Raw genomic sequence first — 25,595 nt, 5'->3', positions numbered from 1 at the left:
GTCTGCGGATACTGCACACAAGGCAGGAAGATCAAGAGAACCAAGTTGAGGGCTGACTTCTAGGCCGCGATCCTCAACTCCAAAGAGTCTCAGACTTGCACCACCTCGGGTGCTTCTCTTCCTTCTAGCCAGATCAACTCGCGAGCGCACTTTAGTCTCTCAGGGAACCGCGTGGGAGAGCGCAGCCAGCAGAGGGCGTTAGAGAGCCCGCGGGCGTCGTCTGGGCGGGGCTGGAAACCCGAGCTTATCCTCCTTGAAAGCAAGTTTGGGCGGGAGGCGGACACTGTGGGCGGGGCCAGAGGGGGTTGGGACCAGACCATTCCGGAAGGAAGTGGTTCCGGGTCTCGGGCCCGCGGGGAGAGCTGGGTGCTGGTTGGAGCAGGAGGCGGGAGCTGCGTGAGGGGCGAGGCGGTGAGGGAGCAGCAACAGCGGCGGCGGCTGTAGCGGCGGAGGTTTCGGCGACAGCGACAGCGACGGGCTATGGTGACGACTTCTCTGAAGGGTGAGCGGTTCGGGGAGTGGGCAGAGTGAGGAAGCCCGAGCCTGGGAGGCAGGGAGGGTGTGTCCTTCGCCCACGAGTGGCAGTTCTCACGGTGGCGGGCGGGAACGGGGCGGCGGGCGGACTTGGCTTCTTCAGGGACCTCATCCCTTCTCCCGTTCACGCTGGGGCCGGCGCCTTCCCTAAGCGGCTGCCGCCCCTCGAGGCTCCCCTGGCGCGCCCGCTTGGCTCTCTGCCCTCGGGGGTGGGGTTCCGAAGGCTGTCCCCGCCGGTGCTATTCCTGAGCCGCCTCCAGCCCGGGCACCTGCCCGCCCCCCACAACCCCCAGGTCTGCCGGCCCACGGCGGCGGGCAGGTGGCGGCGCCAGGCTCGTGCCGCGTGGGTCCCCAGGGACCAGGGAGGGGGCGGTGCCGGGAGACTGAAGCCCGGGGACGCGGAGCCCTCCGGTGCGGAGCGCAGCGGTGCGGAGCGATGCTCCCGGCTTTGTCCACCAAAGATGCTCTGGCCTCAGGAGCCGCATCCTCCGCGGACAAGGTCAAAGGCTAGCTAGCTAGCGCAGACCTCCCTGGGACGAATTCAGTCAACTGGGCCACGGGTCAGGACCGCCCTAGAGAAACTTAACCCTCGAAATATGCTTTTTTTTTTTTCAGTTACACCTTGAGTGACTGCTTCTCTGGAACACATTCCAAACGGCCAGGAGAAAATAGGGCCCTCGAGGCTCCCTGTCAGGCTACCTTTTTAACTTTTTTTTTCTTTTATAAGCCTGGAAATAAAAGCTAGGCCCTTCCCCATGGCAAGCAAGCACTCCACCATACAGCTATGTACCTTTTGAGATAGAGTCTCACCCAACTCAGGCTGCTGTTTAACTCATTCTATTGGTCAGGCTGGCCAGCCCTCGAACTTTGTACCCGTTCTCCATCCTGAGTGGATTATAGGCCTGCATGGCCAGGCCTGGCATATTTAAACGTTTTTTTTTTTTTTCCCCTAGATGTGAGCAGGTCCAAAACTTTAAAAGGTTTGTTTGTTTGTTCATTTATGTTGAGGCTTTCTTTTTTTCTTTCTTCCTTTTTTTTTTTTTTTTTTTTTTTTAAAGGGAGTCTTTAAAGAAAGGATGGTCTTGAACTCACAGTGTAGCCAAGGGATAGCCTTGAGTTTCTGATTCCCAGTCTCTGGCCCCTAAATGCTAGGATTGCAGGTGCATGCCAGTCATGTTTGTTTTATTTTCCTCGGTTATTGATAGCAGTTCAGCTTCCCAGTTACTCGGTGTTCTAAAAAATAAAACAAGTTAGTAAGGGTTTTTCTAAGTGAACAAGGGATTTGAAGTTATGACTTACTTGAATTATAATATATCTGATTACCTTGACCAAATCACTTAACTTTTTCTAAGGTATTTCCTCAGCAATGAACAAGGGATTATAATGTTTGTCTTACCTTTTAGGGTCATATGAGACATTTATGAAAGTATATTTCACATACTTTGTCTTACTGAAGGTTTTACTTTCTTGTAAAAATTTCAGAGCACAGAAGCATCTTTTTGTTTTGTTTTGTTTTGTTTTTTGTTTTTGTTTTTTTTTCCAGACAGGGCTTCTCTGTGTAGCCCTGGCTGTCCTGGAACTCACTCTGTAGACCAGGCTGGCCTCGAACTCAGAAATCCACCTGCCTCTGCCTCTGCCTCCTGAGTGCTGGGATTAAAGGCATGGGTCACCAACACCCCGAGCACAGAAGCATCTTGAAGCACAAAAATTTTAAATGTAAACTTTTGGAGCTGGGGAAAATGGCCCAGCCAGTAATGTACTTGCTGTGGAATCATGAGAACTGGGGTTAAGATCCCTAGTACCTGAATAAAAAGCCAGCAGCAAAGTATTTATCTCTAATCCCAGCTCTCAAGAAACAGACAGGAGAGTTTCTGAGGCTTGCTAACCATTCAGTTAAGCTGAAATGGTGAACTTCAGGTGATATAAAAGATTCCTGTCTTAAAAAAAAGTTACGTAGAGAGCTACTGAAAAAGATCTATTTCTCCGCTCTTCTTGGGCACGCACACACACACACACACACACATACACACACGGACATACATATTTAGAAAAGGTCTAGTTTTTGAAATCTATTCTGGGGCTAGGAATGGAGTAGCATTGGTAGAGTACTTGTCTAGCATGTTTGAAGCTATGATTTGTATTTCCAGAACTCAAAAGGCAAAGACAAAAGATTGCAAAATCAGCTGTGAGGTGTGTGTTTCTTGCAGTGCTGTGAATTGAGCCCAGGATTTCCTAAATGCCAGGTAATCACTTTGTACCAGTTTAGCTGTATCACTAGCCCTCAGTTGTTGTTTTTTTCTTTTTTTTGTCAAGCAGGATGTCACTGCTTAGCTCACGTTTGCCTCAGGCTCTTGAGTGTTTGGATTACAGGTATGTGGGACAAAGTCTGGTTGAGAAGCAGAAGTTTGAGGCCAGTCTAGGCACTATTAAGACCTTGTTTTAATTTTTTTTTCAAGACAGGGTTTCTCTGTATAGCTCTGGCTGTCCTGGAACTCACTCTGTAGACCAGGCTGGCCTCGAACTCAGAAATCCGCCTGCCTCTAAGACCTTGTTTTAATAGGTGTAGTGGGCCATGCCTTTAATTCCAGCACTAAGGAGTAGACACAGGCAGATAGATTTCTCTGTGAGTTTGAGGCCATCCTGATCTACAGAGTGAGCTCCAGAGCTATAGAGTGAGACCCTGTCTTGAAATAACAATAGCAAAAACAAACAAACAAACAAAAAAAGGACTCATTTTCAAAGACTCTTAAGTGATACTTTTTGGCCCCACACCACACTCTTTCATACTCAAGTTTGAACTTTAAGTTGTTTTTCATAGTGTATACTGTGTACATTGAACATAGCTCCCTTTTTTGTTTGTTTTTTGAGACAGGGTCTTATTTAGATGAACTTGACTCAAATTTATAGTCCTTTTACCTGGCCCTCCTTCATGCTGGAATTTTGGGGTTATAGGCATATGTCACCACACCTAAATCACTTTCTTTCTTCCCTTCATTCTTCTCATGTGACAGGACTGCACCTCGTCCAGACTGGCTGCAAACTCAGTGTGCATCTGAGCATGACCTAGATTTTCCATCATCTGCCTCTATATCTTAAATATTGGGATTTTAGGCATATGTGCATCACACTTGGTTTACACCAGTGGGTCTCAACCTTCCTAATGCTGTAACCCTTTACTACAGTTCCTTATGTTATGGTGATCCCCCCAACATAAAATTAGTTTCCTTGCTACTTCATAGCTGTAATTTTGCAACTGTTAAGAAACAAAATATAAATATCTGTGTTTTCTGATGGTCTTAGGGGATCTCTGTGAAAAGGTCCATTAAAGGGGTTGTGACTCAGGTTGAAAACCACTGATTTATATGGTGCTGGGGACTGAATTTATGGCTTCGTGAATGCTAGACAAACACTGTACTAATTAAGCAGCGTCCTGGGCCTGCTTCCTTTGTATTTTATTGTTTGTTTGTTTGTTTGTTTTTCGAGACAGGGTTTCTCTGTATAGCCCTGGCTGTCCTGGAACTCACTTTGTAGACCAGGCTGGCCTCGAACTCAGAAATCCACCTGTCTCTGCCTCCCGAGTGCTGGGACTAAAGGCATGCGCCACCACCGCCCAGCTGTTATTTTAATTTTTTAATCTTGTAACTGAACACATATTTATTCTTTTACTGATAAATATGTTTACCACAGTGAGTGTGTATATGTGTTGTATGTGTGTATTCATTCATGTCAGTGTTTTCCTTGGTTGTTGTCTATCTTATTTTTAAATGTTTATGTTTTATTATTAGACTTTGGGAGGGTATGCACGTGTGTGTGCTGGAACACATGTGGAGGTCAAAAAGCTTTGTGGAATCAGTTCTCTCTGCCTTTACATGGATCTGAGAGATCAACTCAGTTTCCAGGCTCATGTGCCAGGAGTCTACTGCTGATCTAGCTCATTGTCCTGTGCCTTGTTTTTGAGACAGCGTGTGTTGGATTGGCTGGCCAGCAAATGCCTTTCCAGCCCAGGGATTACAGTTGTGCTGCTTTATTAGCTTTTTTGGAGGGAATAGGGATCTGAACTCAGGGCCTCTTGCATGGTGAAGACTTTATTGATGGGTCTGTTCCTTCAGCCTCCTACAATGAGTATTTGACTGGTCATTGTTTTTAATGCATCTCAAAGAATTTGATTATTTAGGCTTTGTGTCTATACACACACACACACACACACACACACACACACACACACACACACAAGACAGGGTTTTACTCTATAGCCCAGGCTGGCTTCAGACTAACTGTGTAAAGCCTGGCCTAAGATTCATAGCTATCCTCTACCTTCCAGCCTCCAAAGTGCTGGGATTATAGGTGTAAGCCACTGCACTTGGCTTAACTGTCAGTATTACTTACTTTTTTTTTTTTTTTTTTTTTTTTTACTTTTAAATAAACAGCTCTTTAGGGCTGGAGAGACAGATGACTTGGCAGTTAAGAACATTTGTATTCTTGTAGAAAACCTGGATTCAGTTCTCAGCACCCACATGATTGTTCACAAGTATTGAAACTCCAGTTCCAGGATATCTGATGATTTTTTTGGCCTTAGTGGGCACCACATGCACAAATAATACAATACAGAACATACATATAGACCAACACTCATACACATAAAGTAAAAAAATAAATAAAAAGATGAACTATTTCACACGTATTGTGTGTGTGTATGTGTGTGTGTGTATATATATATGCATGTTCATGGCATAGCATGTGTGTGGAAGAAAGAAAGATTTGTAGGCTCTTTAAAAAAAAAAACATGGGTTCTAGAGATCCAACTTAAGTCATTGTGCTTATATGGCAAGAACTTTTACCTACTGATGTATCTCCCCAGCCTGTAAGCACATAAGTATTTTTGTTTTAGTGGCCTATCTTTGTATTTGGCTCTTTCTATTGTGTTTACTTTTCAAATACTTTACCCCCTGTGATCAAAGTAAGAATGATAAGCAAAAGTGGAATTCTGTGTGCACTTATGACTCTTCCTTACTGAAGAACTGGTGATAAGGTAACACTCGCTCTGTGACCATGAGAATAATCCATGCCTGGTCTCCTCACTTCTGCTTTTCCCTTTCTTCTGAGCTCCTTACTGATTACCCTCTTATTCCTGTGGTCTTTTGCTGCAAAGGGTTTCCTGGGGAATTTTTATTTTTATTTTTATTTTTTTTAGATTTATTTATTTATTATATGTACGTACACTGTAGCTGTCTTCAGACATTCCAGAAGAGGGCGCCAGATCTCGTTGCGGATGGTTGTGAGCCACCATGTGGTTGCTGGGATTTGAACTCTGGACCTTCGGAAGAGCAGTCGGGTGCTCTTACTCACTGAGCCATCTCACCAGCCCGAATTTTTATTCTTTGAATTTGTAAATACTTGATTTGTATTTAGTGTGGAATCTTTTTGCATAATGTACCCTTCTTAAGTGTACAGTTCAGCATTTTTAGTATTTTGATACAATTGTGCAAACATGATCAAAAGTCTAATTCCAGCACAGTTCTTCAACCCCAAATGCTCTGTTGGGTGTGGTGCTAGATGCCTGGAATCCCAGGATTGGGCTATACATGGAAGGGGAATCAGGAGATGAGGGTCATCATCCTCACTTACACAGGAAGTGTGAGGCCAGTTTTCCTGAGGGGAAACCCTGTTTCAAAAACCTAAAGAAAAAAGAAAAACACTAAACATTAGCAATCATTCCATTTCTGGGGATTTACATAAGTTATACAATATGAGGTCCTTTGTGAATGACTTTGCTCATTTAACATACTGCTTTTAGGCTCATCTATGTTGTAGCATATATTAGTATTTGCTCTATGTTTTATGGTTAGATATTCTTTGTATATGTATGACATATTTTTCTGTGATTAAAAATAGGGAAATTTATTTTCTTTTTTTATTGGATATTTTATTTACATTTCAAATGTTATCCCCTTTCCTGGTCTCCCCTCTGCAAACCCCCTATCCCATCTCCTTCCCACTGCTTCTATGAGGGTGCTCTCCCATTTTTTTTTTTTTTTTTAGTTTAATAGTTTTATTGTGGGAAAGGAGGGGAGCGAGGACCTGGAAAAGGAGTAGAGGCAGAGAAAGGGGGAAAGGGAACAGATAAGGACAGAAGAGGAGAAAAAGAGAAAGAGAGGCCAGTTCGGACCTCATGGGAAGAGGAAGAGGAAGGGGAGACATTTTTTTTCATTCATCTTACTGTACATTTGAGTTGTTTCTACCTTTTGACGTTATAAATTCTCCTGTGAACATTGTTGTGAAAAGATTTAAACATTTATTTATTTATTATATGTAAGTACACTGTAGCTGTCTTCAGACATTCCATAAGAGGCCATCTGATTTCGTTATGGATAGTTGTGAGCCACCATGTAGTTGCTGGGATTTGAACTCAGGACCTTCGGAAGAACAGTTGGCACTCTTAACCACTGAGCCAACCCGTGAAAAGATTTGTATGGACATATTTTCAATTACTGTGATTGAATATACCTGGGATGGAATAATAGTTGCTCCACATGGTATGGTAACAACTTGTTTGACTTTATTGAGGAAGTGCCAGACTTTTCTAAAGTGGCTGACTGTACCATCTACATTTCCACCAACAGCATGTAAGGATTGTAATAAGACTGCATCCTTAAAATACGTGCTATCATGTAATGTTGTAATTATAGCTATCTTCATTGTCAGGGCGTGAGTGATATTTATTATCATTTTGATTTACATTCCACAATGACTAGTGTTTTGTGGGGTTTTTGTGCTTTTTAGTCAGTTTTATACTTTGGAGAAATGTCTATTCATCCCCTTTATCCATTTGAAAAGTTTTGATTGTCACTAAGTTGTATTCTTTTTATGATATGGGTGAAATTAAGTACATTCAGGGTGATATAGAAACTCTTAAGTATTCATGCATTCCTTTATAAGATAAATGATTTGTAAAGAAGAATTATTCATTCATTGGGTTATCTCTTGACTTGTTTTTTTTTTTCCTCTTTGTTTTACATTTTGTATTTCTACTTTCTTGGTGGTGGTTGTTTTATATATAAATTTTGACAGGGTAACACATTTTTTTAAAAACAAAACAAACATAAAAATAACAGCTCTTAAAAAAAACAAAAAACAACAACAAAAAAGACAGGTCTAAGCTGGTCAATGTGGTGCATGCAGAGGCAGGTGGATTTCTGTGAGTTTTCAGCCGCTTGGTGTACAGAGTGAGTTCCAGGATACACAGAAATTGTCTGAAAAAAAGTAAAAAACAAAACCAAAAACAAAACAAAAAGCCAGCTCTACATATTACACAGATCAGTTAATTCATTTGTCTTTTCTGCTATCTACCAAACAGCTTTTAGATTAGAATTGGTATTTTGCAATATCGTGCTCTAACATCATATAAGCTATTAATAAGATCTTTCTTTCACTCAGTACTCAGGAAAAAAGTCTGACTTGGAGGCCTCTTTTATTTAGTTGGCTCAGAGATGAGGCTTCTTACTGCTGCCCAGAGTGGTCTGTGCTGTTTCAGGCTGCGCTGCCTGCTTAAGGGTAGGCTCCTGGTAGGTACACACAGTTGGGGATAAACACTTGATGTTGTACAGGAACCTTCTGAATGCCTAGAAGGTCCTCCCAGCTCAACCTAGACTTGGATGGCTTGCTCCTCCATCCTGGCCATTCTGTTGTCAGGGTTAGCCTCATGAAGGCCTCAAGTTTGTGAATCTTGCTGTGGACATACTTCATCTGAGCAATTTCGAGTGAATATACTATACATCTTTATTGGCCACATGGGACAAGTCTCCATGAATCGTGTCCAGGGCCTCAGTCTGGCAGGCAAACAGGCCCGTGCTATTGCAGCACCAGCATGTTGCAGCCTCGTCAGTCCTTTGGTCCTCAGGGGTTCTCCCATATTCCAGTGCACATGATTGCTGCTGTAGCTCCATGATATATGACCATATTCCCAACTCCAGATTGGTATCCAACAGCCTGGCCAGTAGAATGGTAGTGAGCCTCCAGCCCTCTGGCTGATCATGACCTGTTTCAGCAGCTTAGCTTCCCTTGTTAGGATTCTTCACAGCATAATATTTCAAGTTTGATGAATCCTAATTAATTTTTTCTTTTGTTGTTTATATTTTTAGTGCCATATTTTAGAAACTATTACCCTATTCAAGGTCATAAGGATTATTTATATGTGTTTTAGATTTTGTGTATTTAGTTCTTGAATCCATTTTGTTTGTGTGTGCATGTGTCCATGTGCATGACATTTGGGTTGTAATTGTATATTGGCTGATATAAATTCCTTAGTTCACATTTTCTTCTTTCATTGAGGCTTTATTTTTCTTTGTATTGTGTGTGTGTGTTTTGAAACTCTAATTCCATCATTTCCCTCTTCCCTTTCCTCCCCCAACTCCTCCCATGTACCCTTATTGCTCTCAAATTCATGGTCTCTTTTTCTTTAATTGCTGTTACATATATACATATATATTCCTAAATACATAAATATAATTTGCCTAGCCTTTTGAAGAATTTGGTTGTCATGGAGAGCTAGGATAGCCCCAGGGCCATATGGTTCCAGCAAGATGTGAAAATTCTGCAGGGTTATGGGAAGGATCTGATGAAAAGGGAGAGGGAGTTTATAAGAGAAAAGGAGTTGCTACAGTCTGCTCTGCCAGCTGAATAAGGGTGTGTTCTGTCTGCTAAGGCTGCCATCAGGGTTCTTTTCAGCATCCTCCTGCGAGTAAATGACCCTGCTAGCTGGGTGTTTGTGTTCACAGGTAGACAGATGATTCACTGCTTCTGCTCTTTTATGTTTTACTCTGAAGCAGTAATATAATTATATTTATCATCTGTTTCTGACATCTCAGTCAATACCATATTGGTTTTAGTCTGTCATTTTATTTCTTTTAAAGCTTTTTTGTCCCTTTTAATCAACATTGCTGGCAAAAGAAATGACATTTAAATAGGATAATTTTTTTTCTGTGAAGGCCAGATAGTAAATATTTTATACTTTGTATGCCACATATGCATCTCTATTGCTGCCACTTCTTTTAGCACTAACAATTCCTCCTTTTTGTAGTACTTTTAATACCAGGGTTAGGATCTATCAATCTCTGTTAATCAACCTTCCAGGTAATTTTAGTGCACACTAAGATTTGAGAGTCTCCACTCCATGGTGTGTGTGTTTGTGTGGAATTGATGAGCTTTTGGATATGGGCATTTCAATATTTTGGAGTACTTTCATACTGCTTCCAAGCTACTTATATTTCGGTATATTCTAGCAGTGTATTAGGGCTCCTTTTGTGCCATACATTTGCCTACTCATTAAAGCAATAACCACTTTTTTGGGTGTGAAAAGGTTGGGTTTTTATTTGCATTTCCCAATTACTACTTGATCATATTCATAGGTTACTTGAATTTTGGTTTTGGGATACACTACTTAGAAATTTTGCCTTTTTAAAATAACATGTAAATAAATAAAATATGTTGAAATAATTACTGAACAAACCCAGAATCCCCAAGGAGGAAGGAATTCAGAATTTTTAAAAAAGGAAATTCAAGGAAGAGCACCGACAATGATGGTCAGACAACTCAGAAAAGCTCAGGCAAACTGAGGCAAGGACATTGAAATAGGAGGAGCAGCATGACCAGATTAGGGAAAACAAGGAGTTTTATACGGACTATTAGGGTAAGTAGAGGAGGAGATCAGAAATTTAAAAAAAAAAATGTGTGTGTCATGTATTTAATCATTAATTTATTTATTCACTGTTTTGTGAGACAGGTTTTCTTTTACTATCCTGGAACTCAGTTTGACCATGTTGGTCTTTAACTCGCAGAGATCCTCCTGTCTCTTCCTCCTGAGTGCTGGGATTAAAGGCATATGCCACCACACCTGAATTTAATATTTCACTAATAGTGAAATGTTTGGATTAATTTGGCTCGGGTTTTGCTTTGCTTGTTATAAATATACATTCTCAGTTTTTCCCATTTTAAATTATTTAAGACTTATTTTATGTGTATGCATGGATGGTTATGCTCCACATACATGCCTTGGTGCCAAAAGGGGGCGTTTGTTCCTCTGGAACTGGAGTTACAGCTAGGAATCAAATGAGGGTCTTTTGCAAGAGCAGCCAAAGGATTAACTGCTAAATGATCCTGCTGCTATTGTGGGTCCTGTCATCATTGTGGCTGCTGCAGCCACCACTACCTCCACTGCTGCTGCCACTGCCTCTGCCACCGCCACCAACTCCGCGGGGGTGGGGGGAGGGGGTTGCTTGAATTATTTCCTTGCTGAGCTAAGCAGACTGACAGGTGGAGTCTGGGGCCCACAAGCCAGCCTCGCCAGTCTCGTGCAATCCCCAGGTCCCAAAAAGAAACAAGGTAGCAAAAAGAAGCGGGAAAGCGCATAAACTGAAGGTTGGAGGAGACTGAGCTCACAAATAGCTGAAGGTTGGAGGAGACGGCTCCGGCAGAGCAGGACACATAAACGGCGGTAATTTCTGCTGTTCAGGAGCCCCTTATGTATTCTCCACCCCCCACCCCCCGTCCCCATTCTTACGTTTTTTTGTTTGTTTGTTTGTTTGTTTTTCCATTGTTGTGAGTGATGGTTAGGGGCTGAAACTCACATCTCCAGAGAAGGGTGAGATTTGATTTTGATTTCTTTCTACCTGCTTTCTCCCCTCTTTCACAATTCCTTTCTGTCATTTTCCCCTCCCAGTTGAGGGTGTTCCCCATTCCCCTTGGTGGCCACTGGTTCATGGTCTCAGCACCTGAGTGGTGGTGGAGTAAAGGAGGCAGCGGACATTTTGTAGATACGTTCGCGCCCTTGCGGTGCTCTATGCGGCATTTATAGTCGAGTCCAAATGTAACAGGAGCTGCGCAGCCTGCTGTGCCTGTTCCCCTCTCCTGCGCCTATGGCTGTTTGGGAAATGTAAGGTTTCTCTCTGCAGAAGAGTCACATATACTCATCTCCCACCCTGCCAACTTCAGTTGCAGGGTTCCAAGAATTCAGTTTGGCTTGTATTTTAAGCTAGTTTAATACTATGTCCAAGCCGGGCGGTGGTGGCACACACCTTTAGTCCCAGCACTTGGGAGGCAGAGGCAGGAGGATTTCTGAGCTTAAGGCCAGCCTGGTCTACAGAGTGAGCTCCAGGACAGCCAGGGCTACACAGAGAAACCCTGTCTTGAAAAAAACAAAACAAAACAAAAACTATGTCCAAGAAAAGTGCTTGGCTGCCCATAGGGAAGAATAACCAGTTCTATCTTCATTTTTATTTTTAATTTAATTTTGATTATTTTGTGAGTTTCATTTTGTAGCCTTTGGCTAGCCTTTAATGCACTATTTAGAACAGGCTGGCCAGGGCAGTGGTGGCACATGCCTTTATTTCCAGCACTTGGGAGGTAAAGGCAGGAGGATTTCTGAGTTTGAAACCAGCCTGGTCTACAGAGTGAGTTCCAGGACAGCCAGTGCTACGCAGAGAAACCCTGTCTCGGAAAACCAAAAAAAAAAAACAAAAAAACCCAAGAAAACAACAACAAAAAACCAGGCTGGCCTTGAAATCAAGAGCAGTCCCTCCTCTACCTTCGGAGTGCTGGATTAAAGGCATGTAGGACTCTTTTTTACTTTTGTTTTTTTTATTTGATTTTATGACTGGCTAGTCCTGACTGGCCTGGAACTCCTTTGTAAATCAATCTGCTCTCAAACTCATGGAGAAATGCCTGCCTTTCCTAGCCTCCTAAGTGCTTTGGTTAAAGGCCTGTGCTGTTCCACAAGCTCAAGTGAATCTAAGGGGCAGATGTATTCTTCGGAAAATCAGATTCAAAGACAACCTTAAAAGTTTTTGCCTCGGGCTGGTGAGATGGCTCAGTGGGTAAGAGCGCCCGACTACTCTTCCAAAGGTCCGGAGTTCAAATCCCAGTAACCACATGGTGGCTCACAACCATCCATAACGAGATCTGAAGCCCTCTTCTGGTGTGTCTTAAGACAGCTACAGTGTACTCACATATAATAAATAAATAAATCTTTAAAAAAAAAGTTTTTGCCTCCCCACAGGGGTTGCATATATCAGCTAACCTGAAAATAAGATATTTAGATTACGATTCATAACTAGCAAAATTAGTTATAACATAGCAATGGAATAATTTTATGGTTGGAGGTCATCACAGCATGAGGAACCATATTAAAGGATCACATCACTAAGAAGGTTGAGAACCACTGTTCTATCATAAAACAGAAAACAAAGTAAATGTTGGAAAAGAATTAAATAATTCACTTAATTCACTAAAATGAAGAGGTAATAAAGGGGGCAACATCCTGTAAAATGATGCCTGAGGTTAGCCTCTGGTCTTTACATATGTACACATATATAGAACTCTTTAAGCCAGATCTAAAGACCAGATTAATATCTTTTTTTATAGTTTTTGCTTTTTTAAAGGTTTATTTATTATGTATACAGCCTTCTGCCTGCATGTATGTGTACAGGCTAGAAGAGGGCACCAGATCTCTTACCAGATCTCATTATAGATGCTTATATGCCACCATGTGGTTTCTGGGAATTGAACTCTGGATCCCTGGAAGAATAGCCAGTACTCTTAATTTCTGAGCCATCACTCCAGCCCCCAATATCTTTTGTTTTGTTTTGTTTTGTTTTTTTTTTGTTTTTGTTTTTTTTTTTTTTTTTTTGAGACAGGGTTTCTCTGTGTAGCCCTGGCTGTCCTGGAACTCACTCTGTAGACCAGGCTGGCCTCGAACTCAGATATCTGCCTCTCTCTGCCTCCCAGTTGCTGGGATTAAAGGCATGTGCCACCACTGCCTGGCTAACCTTAAGAATTTTAACTTTTAGAAAATCTTATTTTTTATGTGTATGCGTGTTTTGTGTATATATGTGTCTATGCACCACTTGTACAGTGTTGGATGAAGCCAAAAGAGGGTGTCTGATCTCCTAAAATTAGAGGTAAAGAGGATTGTGAACATTTATGTGGGTGTTGGTAAGTGAACCCAGCTCTGCTGAAAGAGCAGGCAATGTTCTTAATCACTGAACTATCTCTCTAGCCCCTGAACTTGAAAAATTTAACAACCTTCAATTATATACATATATTTAAATTTATCCTTCAGAAAACTTCTTTCCTTATTCTCAGTTATGCTTATTTAATTGTATAGTAAATTAATCATTTCAGGAATCTTTGTCAGCTGCTATATCCCTTTGCAAAACCCTGGTCTCTGAACTTAAACCTGGAACTTGATTCCATCAATTAGGGGTTTCCTTGCAGTACACTTGAAGTTCTTGGGAAGAAAATTTAACCCAACCCATTTTTCTGTCCATTTCTGTCAAAAAGTATAGTGTACTTTAATGTATGGCCAAACTGAACATTTTGAGCAGCTCACTTGCTGTGGTTCAGGACTTTTTCTCATAAAAGCAGGAAGCCAACCAAGTCAGCCATGCACAGACCGAACAATTCTGAACGAGAGTTAACTCCCTAGAAAGCTTTTTCTAACCTAACTTGGACCCTTTGTGACATTCTGAAGCTGTTTTGGTTTTGTCTTTCACTTTTCCTTTTCTGTTTTGGAAAAAAATGGTGTTTTTTATTTCATTTTTTTAAAAAAGATTTATTTATTATTATATCTAAGTACACTGTAGCTATCTTCAGATACACCAGAAGAGGGCATCAGATCTCATTACAGATGGTTGTGAGCCACCATGTGGTTGCTGGGATTTGAACTCTGGACCTTTGGAAGAGTAGTCGGTGCTCTTAACCACTGAGCCATCTCTCCAGCCCTCATTTTTATTTTTTAAAACTAGGACTAAATCTTGTTTACTGTATAAAATCTTTTCTTTTTGTTACTGGTTTTCAAGAAAGGATTTTTCTCTGTCAGGCTGTTCTGGGACTCACTCTGTAGACCAGGCTAGCCTTGAACTTTGTCTCTGCCTGCCTCTCCAAGAGCTGAGATTAAAGTTGTACACAACTATGCCTGCTATAAAAGCTTACCCTAAAATAGTCTTTATTTTGTGTATGCGTATGTGTGTGCATAGGTTATATGTGCACACATGTACATGTGGAAGCCAGAAGATGAGTTACTTTACCGTATTTTTTTTTGTGACATGAACTTGGAGATGGTCGTTTCAGCTAGACTAGTAAGCAAGCCCCTGAACTTTTTATCTCTCTTGTCTCCAGTGCTGAGATTACAGACTTGCACAACCGTACCTGGCTTTTACATAAGGGCTGGAGATTTTGAGCACAAGTCTTCCTGGCTGATGAGCACACATTTCAGCTATTCCTCCTCAGCCTCATTTGTTTTGAGTTGGTTTCTCAAGGGTCTGGACTGTGCTAAGTAGGCTAGCGGCCTGCCTATTTCTATCTCCTTAGGACTGGGATTACAATTGTACACCATGGACCTATCTTTACAACCCCTTTCTGTGTTTTTGTTTGTTTTCCTTGGCAAAAATGCATGGTCATAACTTTCAGATCTGTTTCTTTTCCTTACCCGTTCCCTTCTGTTTTCTTTCTAAATTTAACAAAATATTTAGTAATGAAGATCTAATCATGAGACAGAGCAACACAATAAGTTTGTCAGAGTACCAAAAAGGAGTTGAATACAAATTATATTTATGATATTTATAATATAATGAAGATTACTTGTCCACACATTGTTAGACCACAGGATTCTTACCTGGTACAAGTCTTAGATTTTATTGTTACCTGGGTTTTAAGTATTAAAAAGGTTCTTTATACATTTCTTTTAAAACTTAGTCTCATGTTAGTTTAAGTTATAGAATGTTAACATTTCAGGAATAGTTGGCCAAGGTATGAAAACTTCAAAATGACTTCTAATAGGGAAACTATCTTAGTACAAGCAAGAAAGGCAGAAGGAACTGAAGATAGAGTCAACAGTCTTTCTATGTTAACCTTGTTATTTCAGTTTGAAATATAAAAGGTTTCTGGTCCCCTAAAGTGCTGTGGGACATGAGACCTGGGGGTTAGAGAATGAACCAGTGGTGCAGGGGACCCAGAATTGCTGTTGCACCTAGCCTACTTCACATTTTATTTTACCGGACAGCTATCTAGTAGTAGATAACCTGTAGGTTAGTGAAGACATTAAGGGGAGTCAAACCTTCAAGGCCCCTCGTTTCCTTAACCTGTGATAGCCCAGGTTCATTCTGAGCAAGTCTGTCTTAAGTAGAGTGTAGAAGATCGGAGGGAGTGATAGTTGGATTAATTCGTGGACAGGCTTGGAGGTTATCTCCCTCAGGTTCTGGGTTCCTTGGAGGGATTTGTAGTTTTTCCATCATTGTATATTCCATGTAACTCCAGTGGCCTCCTGTAAGGACTATAGCTAGTGTCTTGGGATTCAGTTTATAGCTCTTACAGAGACCAAAGTTATACCATAAGGTTATAAGCTTTTGTTCATGAAGAACGGAAGGAAAGTCTGACTGGATACATGGTCAGTCCAGGAATGGCTTAAAGATAATCTAACAACTCCATCTACCTATGTAAAATCTCACAATTTTACAAGAAAGCCTTGGCGAATGGCTGAGTGTTTGACAATTCTCATATCTAGTCGAAGAAGTGAAATAAGAATGCTGTAACGTTAGTGGTAGAGACCACAAAGGGTTTGGGTTGTAGATAATGGCAGAGATAATAGGCAGGAAGACTACAGGCTGTAAGTGAATGATTAGAAGGTGGCAGTATCTGTGGAAGAGACTATGTTTTGGATCTGAAGATCTACTGATTAATTAGGCTTAGGGTAAAGTGTTTGCTTATTATTACTTGAGTTTAGGCCCTCAGCCATCTAAATAAAAGCCAGGTATAATGATACATGTTAGGAAAACCAGAAATGGGGGGAAGATAACCAAGACATGGATTTCAGCAGCTAGATGGCTAGTCAGTCTAGATGAAAAGATGCACTCCAGGACAGTTCGAGACCTTACTGTAGAAAGCGAGAGAAGACGACACCTGAGGTCAGGCCCTGACTCATTCCATGCTTATACACACAAAAATGAACTTGCTGTTGGATTTCCATGCTAACAAACAAGGTAAAAATACACTCAGTGTTACCCCAGAATCACTTTTCCTCAACAGTGTTTTTAAGATAGTGGTGGCAGGAGAGAGTGAAAGCCTCGGCCCCTCCACTGCTCAGATCCAGCTGCTTGGAAAATGCTGCAGAAAGGCAATTTCAGGACAAGTCAGGGTGGATAGCACGCTTTATACATTTATAGACCATAAAATGTTCATAGGGCTGAGGTGGGCTTTTCCCAGCTGCAGAGATGTTGTCACTCTGGAGTAGTTTTTTCCTGTTTTTTTTTTTTTTGTTTGTTTGTTTATATATACTGTTTTATTTTTTAGTATTGGTGTGATAGCAAAACTAGAGATATGTACATATCTCAGAAGTAGCCTAAGATTATAAATAAAAACAAATCTAAAAAATGACAAACATACTGGGTGTGTTTAATTCTAGCACTTAGTGGTACAAAGGCAAGTTGAACTTACAGAATAATTAAGCTTTCTCTTGGCAATCACCAGGTTTTAAAGCATACTACAGGTGCTTTTTTTTTTTTTTAAACGAACAAACAAACAAACATGCTAATGCTGTATTTTTTTGCAGTGTAAAAAGTGGATCAGGCAGCTCATATGCTAAAGGATGGCACGGTCAAGATCCAGATCCCCCAGGTGGAAACAAAGGTGAGGAGTCCCATGCTTTTCCTACTTAGCTTGGATTTAGAAATCACCGTTACTGCTCAAGCCTCCATAAGCTCACTGGACCTGGCTGCTCATAGTACTCGATTAATCATGGTAATGGTAGTATTTGTAGATTTGAGGAGCTGATAAATTTGTTTAATTGGGGCTAGAATTACTTTATAATAAAAACGAATGCAGTGACCACATCCAGAATGAGAAATGTCTTTGAGGTTACTTTTTTAAGCTATTAGGAGCTTTACAACTTTGGCAAAAAAGCGGTTTTGAATAGCTCAATTTTAGTTCAACTCTCATTTGTTTTCTTTGGTAGGTGGTATCAGTACTATAGTTTACATAATTAGACTAGAATAGTTCCACCAGTTTATTGTACATTCGATGCATCCCAGTTCTGGGACACAAGAGTGAGTATCCCATCTTCCATGGCCTTAGCAAGCACACAGACTGGCTGGGGAGAGGAGGCGACTCTGATACAGTGGGGAAAGTGCTTCTGACAGGGGCAAAGCACTCGGCATCTCTAGGGAGAGAAGAATTCATTCTGTTTTACGACCAATAAGGCTCAGACTGACATAAAGGACTATTATTACATACAGGAAAGATTAAACCATGATTTTTATGTTAATATAGCTTGTTCCAATAATAGAGTGAATCATCAGTCAGTAATTTAGTTTTCATTTTATAAATGTCACAAAATCATGTTCAATTTGGGAGAAGTTTCAAAAAGAAAAGAAACTGTAAAGACAAAAAGACTGTATCACAAGGAAGATAACAGAATGTGCCTTATTTTAGCCTTCTTTTAGTGTGACTGTTAGAGTAATGGCCTCAGGGACTCTGCCAACGCTTAGTGCCTACTTTTCTAATTACTTATCAGTTTTTGTTTTTTTTGTTTTTGTTTTTGTTTTGTTTTTTGTTAAGAACTACAAAGAGTTTGGTACTTTGTTCCTACTTAGAAGTCAATATACTAGTTTGCTACAAGACACTTCCATGTTAGAGACATTTTCTCTACCTTCTAAGAACCCACGAGGGCCAGTGCTCTAGAGTAGCTATCTGGGTAGATGATGCAAATTTGTCACAGGTTCTGGGGTTTTGACACAGCTGAAGCACTTGAGTCACTTGGAGTAAGCATTATCTTATTATCATGGGCAGCAAACAAGTAAGCCCTCTCTCTATCCATGAGGGAGACCTGATCTCTGTTTCCAAGGCTGTTCCCTGGGGGACCAAAGTTGCCAGTGCCTCCACTCATAAGGCATGCAAAACTCTAGAGACTAGAGAATTATCTCCTAACCTTTAGGAGAATTGGAAATGTTAATAACCTTTATAACAAAAGTTTCTGGAAGTGAGTACTACATAACAAGACATAAAACAATGTCAGCAGTTTTAAAAGTGAATTAAGGGCTAAAGTTAGATCTTGAATGTTTCATCCTGTCTGGGAAACTTCTGCCTCTGACTCCCAGGTTCTCTGCTTAGCAGTGAAAAGAGATGAAATCTTGAGGAATTACTCAGAGACTCTAGTTGTTTCCCCTCCTGAGATGAGATAAACCATGAAGATGGCAGAGTTTCTGCTTCTGATAAGTAATATTTGGCAACTCTAGGCGACAATATTGCCAAGTCCATGTAAATGGTACTGGAGAAGATAGATGTGTTTCCTCTTTTGTGTGGAAGATACACATTTGTCATTAGAAAAAAAAAAGATTCATTCATAATTGAAGCTTCTTAGAGCAGATAATTTTTTGTTTTTCGAGACAGGGTTTCTCTGTATAGCCCTGGCTGTCCTGGAACTCACTCTGTAGACCAGGTTGGCCTTGAGCTCAGAAATCCGCCTGCCTCTACCTCCCAAGGGCAGGTAAATTTTTAAAATGGCCAGGGTATTCTTTTCTTACTGATTTGGAGACATTAAGCCCTAAAGGATGTGGACAGGTCACATGGGGGTTCTCACTCAGATGCAAAAGTGAGTTTCTTTCCTTTTTTTATTCCCTTTGAGGAAGGGTTTCACTGGCTGACCTGGTATTTAGTATATAGACTACGCTAGATTCAAACTAAGAGATCTGTCTGCCTGTGCCTCACAAGTACCAGGAATAAAGGTGTGAGTTACCATACCCCCACCCCTCCCTTATTTTTAAGGCTGAGTAACTTAGAGAGTTGTCCATGGATGTGGGAGTCTTCTCAGTAGGAATACAGGTCTACATTTTGGCAATATTAAGTTATAGAAAAGATAGATACAGAAGAGCTATATAATACTGTCCCCTAGAGAGCATTAGAGCTGCATTAAAACATACTTTGACTAGAGTCCTAAGTTATTTCAACAGCACATATTTCAGTTGATATGTAAGGGAGGAGATTTTGGAAAGAACAGCAGTTCATGTTAGAAGTATTTATGGAGGGATAGGCATAGTAGTGCACACTTGTTTTCCCAGCATTTTGTTGCTGGAGGCAAAAAGATTGTGTTAAGTATAAGGTCAGACTTGTCAACAGAGATACTCCCAGTCAAACCAGCTTGGGTTGTAAAGTGGGACTCTTCTTATTTTTCTTAGAAAAAAACCCCTGTTGTATGGAGGCATAGTATAGAAATTGATGTCCTATGTCTCTCTCATTTATTTCTTCCCTGCCCATGGTACCTGGTAAGTGTCTTCTTTGGTAAAGCCTTGAGGGAGAGAACAGCCAGTTGGAAACACTATAAAAACATTTTTTGGTGTTTGAATTGTAGCATCATTGTCTTAGAATGTAATTTCAGAGGTCATCTTTAGTTTTCTTCACACTTTCAACATATTTTTAAAATTTATTTATTTACATCAGATTCTGCCCCCTCACAGAGACCATCCCCATCCCCTCCCCTTCTGCATATTTTTTCTTACTTTACTCATGCTTGTTTCTCAGTTAGCTATTGAACCTGAGGTAAGCTTTTCTTGATTGGCACTTTGAAGGTACTACATCTACTTTTGCTATCAGTAGTCTTTCAAAAACAAGGCTCTGCTTACTACCTGATCTGGTCCTCCTCTAATATCATATGTATATTTAACCCACTTTGATGTGTTCATAGAATACATCAGTAAGGATGACAAGAGTATGGTTGTCAGGTAGGACAAAAGAATCATTAACCCATCTCCCTCACACCAGTATACAAGTCCAAGTGCATAGAAAACAAATTCCTAGATTTACCTTGAGGGGGATGGTAGTAGAATTCTAGGAAAGTATTTTAAAACAGTTAGTTGTCTCAAAGTGAACTAAACTTCTCTCTGCTTGTTTACATAGGTCATTATCACCACAATCTAGAAATTTTGAATACCATGAGGAAAGACATTTCCATGGGCACTATGACCCTGAATATAGAAATGATCAACAAAGACCCTTTACTTGGAGAATGGATGATGAAAAACATGGACAAAATAAACCAAGGATTCCCCCTCGGGTGAATTCATATCATCGGTCTTATGTAAATAGATCACCTTCTCCAAATGTAAAACCTGTTGAAAAATTTGATACATATAAGCCTCACCAAGAATATTTTCCTGGAAGAGGAGATGATGACAGAAGATCTCAGTATATGTCCACATACACAGAAAGTGTAGCAACCTACATGGAGCACGAAAGGGATTGTTATATCCCTACAGTGCAAGGAAGGTATACTCCTGATGATCACAGAGGTAGAGGAAGTGGGAGAGGAGAGAAGCCACCTCAGATGTCACTGGGGAAGCCACCTCAGATGTCACTGGCAGATTCGTTGAGATTTAAAGAGAAATGGCATGAAGATGAATTGAGACACCAGAGGGTGCAAGAAGAAAGCTACCCTCAGTCACCCAGAAGAGGCTCAGAAGACTTTGGCACAAGGAACTCTTTTCAGAAGAGGTACAGGAAATCATTAAGTCTGGGGAATTTGGCATAAAGCCTCCAGTAATAAAGTTACTTTTACATTGAATATCATAATTTTTTATCTCAAAATATAAAATAATTTATATTTTGAGTAATTTATGTGGATAGCTAGAATGTGTTTTTGTTTGTTTGTTTGGTTGGTTGTTGTTTTTTGAGAGGGGGTTTTTCCTGTGTAGCCCTGGCTGTCCTGGAACTCACTCTGTAGACCAGGCTAGCCTTGAACTTAGAAATCTGTTTGCCTTTGTCTCTGGAGTGCTGGGATTAAAGGTATGCTCCAGAATGTTTTTAAAAGATGTTGCTTTTAAACTTCCATGCCCCTCTTACTGAGTTCACATGAGGTTGTCTTGCCATTGCATGATGTATTTTAAGGCCAGTCTGCTCATTATTCTAGACATCAAAAGTTTTACTTCTGTATATTGCAAATGTAAACTTCTTTTTTTAATATACAAAGTTTAATCATTTATTAATAACAAGACTTTTTTTAAAAAATGGAAGTATAAATTCAACTTCTATCATTTCAGTTAACTTCAAATTATCCTTTCCAAATTAAAACAATATACCAAACAAGACAAGTGATATATTTAAATCCAAGACTTCTATTAAGTTAGAAATGAGTAAATCATGAAATAAAAATTCTTAACACTAAGATTCTACTTATTACACATATGAGAAAAAAAGAATGCGAGTCCTGTGAATGTCCTGTTTACTGGTGTGATGCATGGGGTCTTTTTTTTTTTCCAAGACAGGGTTTCTCTGTGTAGCCCTGGCTGTCCTGGAACTCACTTTGTAGACCAGGCTGGCCTCGAACTCAGAAATCCGCCTGCCTCTGCCTCCCAAGTGCTGGGATTAAAGGCGTGCGCCACCACGTCCAGCTACATGGGGTCTTTTATGGTACAAACTCTGCCACATAAACTTCTTTATGTCAATACAGGTATCCCGAGGATCATGATTTCAGAAAGTATGGCTACACATCAAAAAGACCTCCAGATGCAGCAAGGTATGAAAATAGAGATCCAGCCAGAATCCCAAAGTGGAAGCCTGAGCATTCTTTTCTACCTTTCCAAGAGAAGAAAGAAGAGTGGAGCTTTGGAGCCCAAAGTCACAGATATACTGAGAGAGAATACCCAGAGAGAAGTTCGACAACCAGAGTATCCTACGACTACCGTCACAAACATCATAAGCTCTCAGCTAGCGAGCAGGACTTTCCTGATGGGAGATTTCAGAAGTACTTAAAGGAAGAAGACAGAAAATACAGTTCTCTAAAAGTTCCTGGAAATAGAGAGTTAGATTGTTTCAGTACTACAAGAGGAAGAGAAATTGAGAATGAGCAAATCGATGGACCTTTTAATCTCTACAACAAAAACTGTGTTTCCTATAATCATACAAATACAAAGGATGCTGATTTGGAGCCTTGCAATGACAAATGGAAGAAAAAAAATAATAAAGAAGATTGCAGAAAAGAGAATGCATCTTTTAGTAAACAGTTTGATACAAGCCCAAAACCTGAAGAGAAATGCTATTCACTTATCAAGAAGAAACCACTTACTGTCAAAGTAGACAGGAACAAGACGGACACATTTAGGTATTAGCTTTTTAAGAAATATTAATAGATTTTTACACCTTAATTTGCAGCTTCCAAGATGAAGTTTATATTATTGGCTAGAGTATATTACATGTTCAAAAGATTACCAATAATTTCCTCCAAAGTCCTGGAATGAAGATAAATTATGAAGTTAGTAATAGGTGATGATCTTGTGTCTTCTGGTTCCCATATCTTATCTCCAAGTAATTCTTGGGTATGGGCATTTCAAGGACTTGGTAATCTTTAAGAAGTTATGTGTTTTTATACTGCCAGGTTTTTGTTTGTCTTTTTAAATCCAGGCATACACTAAGGAGAATTCAGCTTTTGTTCTTTTTTTGGTGTTTTGTTTTGTTTTGTTTTGAGATAGGGTCTCACTATGTAGCTCTGGTTGTCCCCTATGTAGACCAGGCTGCCCTCAAACTCTCAAAGATCAATCTGCTGCTGCCTCCTAAGTGCTGGGATTAAAGTCATGAGACACTCACCAGGCTAGCATCTATTCTTTATGCAGCTTCTCAGGCTGTCCTTTGCTGCTTGTGACACTCATAGACTCTTTTAGCAGGAAGAGATCTTAGCAGGTTCTTATTTTGTAGAGAAAAGTTAGGTTTGAGACACGAATAGAGTTCAAATGCTCATGTCTTGTTGGGATCCCAGGAGACATGATTTGATGTAATTCCTACTGTGATTTCAGCATGACTTCAGTTTGACTAGATTATTCTTCAAGATAGAAGGAATGAGACTGTAGTGTTTCTGTGTTTGGCTGAGGTAAGAATGCTAGTGCACATGTGCCATGGCAGGTATATAGCGGTCAGAGGACCTCTTTTGGGGGACAGTTTTAGGGAGTTGTTTTCTTTCCTTCCACCATGGGTTCTAGGAACCAGGCTTCCATGGCAGGTTCTTTCTTGTACCTGCTAAACTGTCTTGCTGTTCCACAGTTAATTTCTAAATAGATTTAGTTTCAAAACATTATTCTAAGCTTCTCATTGCTTTTGGTGAGAATTTTAATAGTTAAGATTTTTAGGTTTTGTAATAGCTTTTAAAGTATGGTGGTATTTCAGAGTGGCTGATTAAAATGTTTTGACAATAATAAAGTAGAAAATAGTCTGATTTTTTTTATATTAGGTGACTTTAATGCCTTATGTGTTTGAAGGTAAAATTCACTTAGAATTGTAATTATTGTTATTTGAAAAGAGCTCAGAACCATTTATCTATACTTATTTTCCATTCATGGTTTATTAGTTTTATAACATGTAATTTTAGTGCCTAAATTATGGCAGAATAATTAAATCTTTTTAATATTTAGCTATCTTAGTATTAACAAATTCCTTCCTTGGCAAAATAGCAAAAATTACAAATTTAATTAAATATTTGAAATTATTTTAGGTCTACTTCTAGATATTCTGCAGAGAGACAGATATCACATGATTTGGTTGCTATTGGCAAAACAAGTGACAATTTTCATCCAGTATTTCAACATCTTGACTCGACTCAGAATCCTGAAAATAAACCTACTGAAGAATTTGCTCAGGAAATCATAACACTAATCCACAAAGTTAAAGGTTGGTATGTTTTACACAAACATTAAATATAGCATAAAAATAATGTACCAACTTTTCCCAAGATACAAGTACCTTTGATGTAGCTTAATTGTAATTAATATTCCATTTTAAGTAGGTCATAAATTAGGAAATCTGTTGGAGAGTGTACCAGACATTCACTCAAGACTAGTTTTTCTTTTTATGTATTTTCAATAACTTCCTGCTTTCAAATGCTAGTAGATTACAAAAAAATAGTCAGAAAATGATCAGACAACTCCAAATGACAGACATTAAAAGCCTAATAAAGGAGGAAGAAGCAACAAAAACAGGTATACATCCTAGACATTGCAGAAGTCTAGGTTATTTTGTGACATTAGCAACACTTCCCCAAGGCCTTTCTAGGACTTTATGCTATAAGCTTGTTCATGTATAATCAGTTGATGATTCCATTCTTTATGACATCAAAAAGCTAAATGAGGGCTTTAAAGATTTGCGTTACAAAGTGTCCATTGGAAAATCAGTGATGTAAAACAATTCTTCCTAGTAGTACTGTAAATTATTATAAGCAAGGGATTCTTAAGAATGTCAAATTTTTATTTGATTTAATTTTTACCTTAATAAGACATTTTTGATTTTTGAGACAGGGTTTCTCTGTGTAGTCATAGCTATTGCGTAACTTCCTCTGTAGACCAGGCTGGCTTGGAACTCAGAACTTAGAGATCTGCCTACCTCTGCCTCCTAAGTTCTGGGATTAAAGGTATGCATCACCACCACCTGACTATGAAACATATTTCTAAAATAATTATTTGGGCTAAAGAGATGGCTCAGCAGTTAAGAGTACTGGCCCTAGATTCAGTTCCCAGTACCTCCATGGCTGCTCACAGACTTCTGTAGCGCCAGTTCTAGACCTCTTTTGGACACTTTGTGCACAAGTCACACACTTAGTGCACAGACAAAACACTTACGCACATAAGTAAAATATATTTAAAAAATAATTATTTTCTCTCCTATCCCTTAAGTGAAGGAAACCAGGTAGATGGGAGCTAAAGGTTTAGCTCAATATTAAAGCTCTTTTCCAAGAATGGGTAAGGCCCTGAGTTTGATCCCCTAAACCTTAATTTTGAATATGAAAAAGTACAGTTTGTCAGCAACAGTTTACCCTCTCAACGCCATCTCTTTTTATCCAAAGAGTATAGTTTTCAGAAAGTATGGTAGTATTACAGAAAAACAAGAGAGTGTCCCAGAATGGGACTAGTGAATTAGGAGAGAAGATTGCTTGTATAATATTTGGATGGGTTGAGTGTATGTATTCTTTCTGTACTACTATTAAAAGCTTGTAGTATAGCTGATTTTAGAATGTCTTTATGAACTGAAGTTAATGCAAAAATGAA

At 39.9% G+C, this 25,595-nt stretch overlaps 1 protein-coding gene across 5 annotated transcripts in view; it reads left to right on the top strand.

The window, feature by feature from the left end:
* The first annotated feature begins 367 nt into the window (after positions 1-367).
* Positions 368-25,595, top strand: part of Bclaf3 (BCLAF1 and THRAP3 family member 3) — a 61,096-nt gene continuing 35,868 nt past the window's right edge. For 4 of the 5 annotated variants that reach the window (XM_085837933.1, XM_029473527.2, XM_029473526.2 and 1 more), the window contains exons 1-5: positions 368-502; positions 17,132-17,208; positions 20,470-21,063; positions 22,019-22,669; positions 24,050-24,225. In XM_085837933.1, the coding sequence (XP_085694059.1) occupies positions 17,168-17,208; positions 20,470-21,063; positions 22,019-22,669; positions 24,050-24,225 (1,462 nt within the window). In that variant the 5' untranslated portion in view covers positions 368-502; positions 17,132-17,167. Of the gene's footprint in view, positions 503-2,681; positions 2,778-17,131; positions 17,209-20,469; positions 21,064-22,018; positions 22,670-24,049; positions 24,226-25,595 lie in introns of all 5 variants that reach the window. The other variant, XM_029473525.2, reaches the window with a different exon arrangement.

The sequence above is a fragment of the Mus caroli genome, unplaced genomic scaffold, assembly GCF_978045245.1.
Source record: "Mus caroli unplaced genomic scaffold, Mus_caroli_1 scaffold_5, whole genome shotgun sequence".
NCBI classification, from domain to species: Eukaryota; Metazoa; Chordata; class Mammalia; order Rodentia; family Muridae; genus Mus; species Mus caroli.
This window is presented reverse-complemented; position numbering and strand designations above follow the sequence as displayed.